Below are 2500 nucleotides of genomic sequence, written 5' to 3' on the forward strand. Positions count from 1 at the left end.
CACTGTAGAAAGATCTCAGGCGTGAATCTACTGATCGATCCATTTATCCATATATAGAATCCAGTATGTCTATTTGTGAAATAAAAAAGAAAATCCCATTTCCCCTGACTCGATGTATGAATAGAGTCCTCAAAGGGGTAGTAATAAGTCCAATCGATTCGTGGTAAACTAAAATCCCTTGATGATCTATTTTCTTACACTGATAGAGGGATCAAATGGTATAGTTTATTTGTTGGTATCTTGGAGGATTAAAAGCATGACTCTTGTTTTCCAATTGGCTGTTTTTGCATTAATTGCTACTTCATCAATCTTATTGATTAGCGTACCTGTCGTATTTGCTTCTCCCGATGGTTGGTCAAGTAACAAAAATGTTGTATTTTCCGGTACATCATTATGGATTGGGTTAGTCTTTCTGGTGGGTATCCTTAATTCTCTCATCTCTTGAACCTGCTGGTTCCAGATCCAAAACCGAAACGACCCCCCTAAAAAATTTTTTCTCGGTTGTGAGACACATTACAATTTAATATCAAGTCCCCAGAAGAAAAAGAAAATTAGAGGGGGGTCAAACTTCTTGGATGAAAAAAATACAATTCATTAGATTCAAAAAATGATTGGAAAAACTCTGAAGAGAGTCTCTGGCCTGATACTGCACAAATATAATCTAGGTTATCATATACATATATGTGATGATATATTGTGTATCATGAACAAAAAATGCGGATATGGTCGAATGGTAAAATTTCTCTTTGCCAAGGAGAAGATGCGGGTTCGATTCCCGCTATCCGCCAAATATCAAATATAAAGTAATTTTTTTAATATGCTAAAGGATTGGGTATAGCTAGTCATGATGGTGTAGTGAGTCTATCCACTCTTTTTTCCCCTTCCTACCCCCCCCCAAAAAAAGGGTCCTAGTTAACATTAACAGAGCCAAACCCCAAATTTTTGGAAAAAAAAAAAAAAAGATGTTGCGGAGACAGGATTTGAACCCGTGACCTCAAGGTTATGAGCCTTGCGAGCTACCAAACTGCTCTACCCCGCGCTGAAGAGAAGAAGTCAAAACTAATAGACAAAGAAGGATTGAATGTGCCCCTCTACCATATCTGTACAAATAGAATAGTACATTTATACAGAATGGTAAAGAGGCCATTTATGATCATCGACTATAGAAATGAAAGGTTAATCCTTACCAACTCGATCTTGTTGCTCCTGGCACCAAACATGCATGAACCATTTCACGAAGTATGTGTCCGGATAGTCCAAAGTCTCGATAGTTAGCTCTCGGCCTTCCGGTCGAAAAACAACGGAGATGCAGGCGTGTAGGTGCACTATTACGTGGTGGGGATTGTAACTTTCCATAAATTTCCCATTTGTCACTTAATGACGGAACTTGACTTATTTCTTTTTTTGAGGATCGACGAATCAAATGATATTTATGTTCCAATTTTTGCCTCTTCTTCTCCCTCTGAATCAAACTTTTCCTTGCCATAATGGTTCAGGTCCTATTAGTATCCATGATACAAGTCGAATCCTAGATGTAGAAATATAAGAAGGCAGGCCTTCTCTCCGTCGAAAAAAATGAGATTATCGCGAATATAACCCATTCAAAAATTAGCCAAATTTTCCCGACGTAGAGGCAATCAAGAAAGCTGCATAAGTGAATATATAACCTACAGAAAAATGGGCTAATCCAACCAATCTTGCTTGCACAATAGAAAGGGCCACGGGTTTATCTCTCCATCGAATCAAATTCGCCAAAGGTGTGCGTTCATGAGCCCATGCTAAAGTTTCAATCAATTCTTGCCAATATCCCCGCCAGGAGATTAAGAACATAAATCCAGTAGCCCAAACAAGATGTCCAAATAAGAACATCCATGCCCAGACCGATAAACTATTCATACCAAAAGGATTATATCCATTGATAAGTTGTGAAGAGTTTAACCATAAATAATCTCTTAGCCAGCCCATCAAATAAGTGGAAGATTCATTAAACTGTGAAACGTTACCTTGCCATAATGTGATATGCTTCCAATGCCAATAAAAAGTAACCCATCCAATAGTATTTAACATCCAAAAAACGGCTAAATAAAATGCGTCCCATGCCGAAATATCACAAGTACCCCCTCGCCCAGGGCCATCGCATGGAAAACTATAACCGAAATCCTTTTTATCTGGCATTAACTTGGAACCCCGTGCATCTAAAGCACCTTTTACCAAGATCAATGTAGTTGTATGTAAACCAAGAGCAATAGCATGATGGACCAAAAAGTCTCCGGGCCCTATTGTTAAGAATAATGAATTAGTATTCTCATTAATAGCATTTAACCAACCGGGCAACCAGATGCTTCGACCCGCATTGAATGCCGGGCCGCTCGTTGAAGATAAAAGTACATCGAACCCATATGAAGTTTTCCCATGAGCCGATTGTATCCATTGAGCAAATATGGGTTCGATCAAAATTTGCTTTTCCGGAGTACCAAAAGCAAGCATGACATCATTATGA

General features: G+C 38.7%; 3 protein-coding genes and 2 non-coding genes across 5 annotated transcripts in view; 2 read left to right on the plus strand and 3 right to left on the minus strand. All coding sequences in view use genetic code 11, as the record gives it.

Annotated features, from left to right (window-relative positions):
* Positions 1–256: 256 nt before the first annotated feature.
* On the plus strand, positions 257–445 carry psbZ (photosystem II protein z). Its single transcript has one exon. The coding sequence runs from the start codon at positions 257–259 to the stop codon at positions 443–445; it is 189 nt and encodes a 62-aa protein (YP_007507108.1).
* A 271-nt stretch (positions 446–716) lies between these two features.
* trnG-GCC lies at positions 717–787 on the plus strand. The gene has a single exon. It is a non-coding gene; the product is annotated as a tRNA-Gly (tRNA).
* Positions 788–965: 178 nt separating this feature from the next.
* On the minus strand, positions 966–1039 carry trnfM-CAU. The gene has a single exon. It is a non-coding gene; the product is annotated as a tRNA-Met (tRNA).
* Positions 1040–1183: 144 nt separating this feature from the next.
* rps14 (ribosomal protein S14) lies at positions 1184–1486 on the minus strand. The gene has a single exon. It carries the CDS (start codon positions 1484–1486, stop codon positions 1184–1186), a length of 303 nt encoding a protein of 100 aa, YP_007507109.1.
* Positions 1487–1608: 122 nt separating this feature from the next.
* The window catches only part of psaB (photosystem I P700 apoprotein A2), a 2205-nt gene continuing 1313 nt past the window's right edge, over positions 1609–2500 (minus strand). Inside the window, exon 1 of the mRNA in view lies at positions 1609–2500. This exon is cut by the window's right edge and continues 1313 nt beyond it. Coding sequence (YP_007507110.1) covers positions 1609–2500 — 892 coding nt within the window.

This window comes from Salvia miltiorrhiza, chloroplast (genome assembly GCF_028751815.1).
Source record: "Salvia miltiorrhiza chloroplast, complete genome".
Classification (NCBI taxonomy): Eukaryota; Viridiplantae; Streptophyta; class Magnoliopsida; order Lamiales; family Lamiaceae; genus Salvia; species Salvia miltiorrhiza.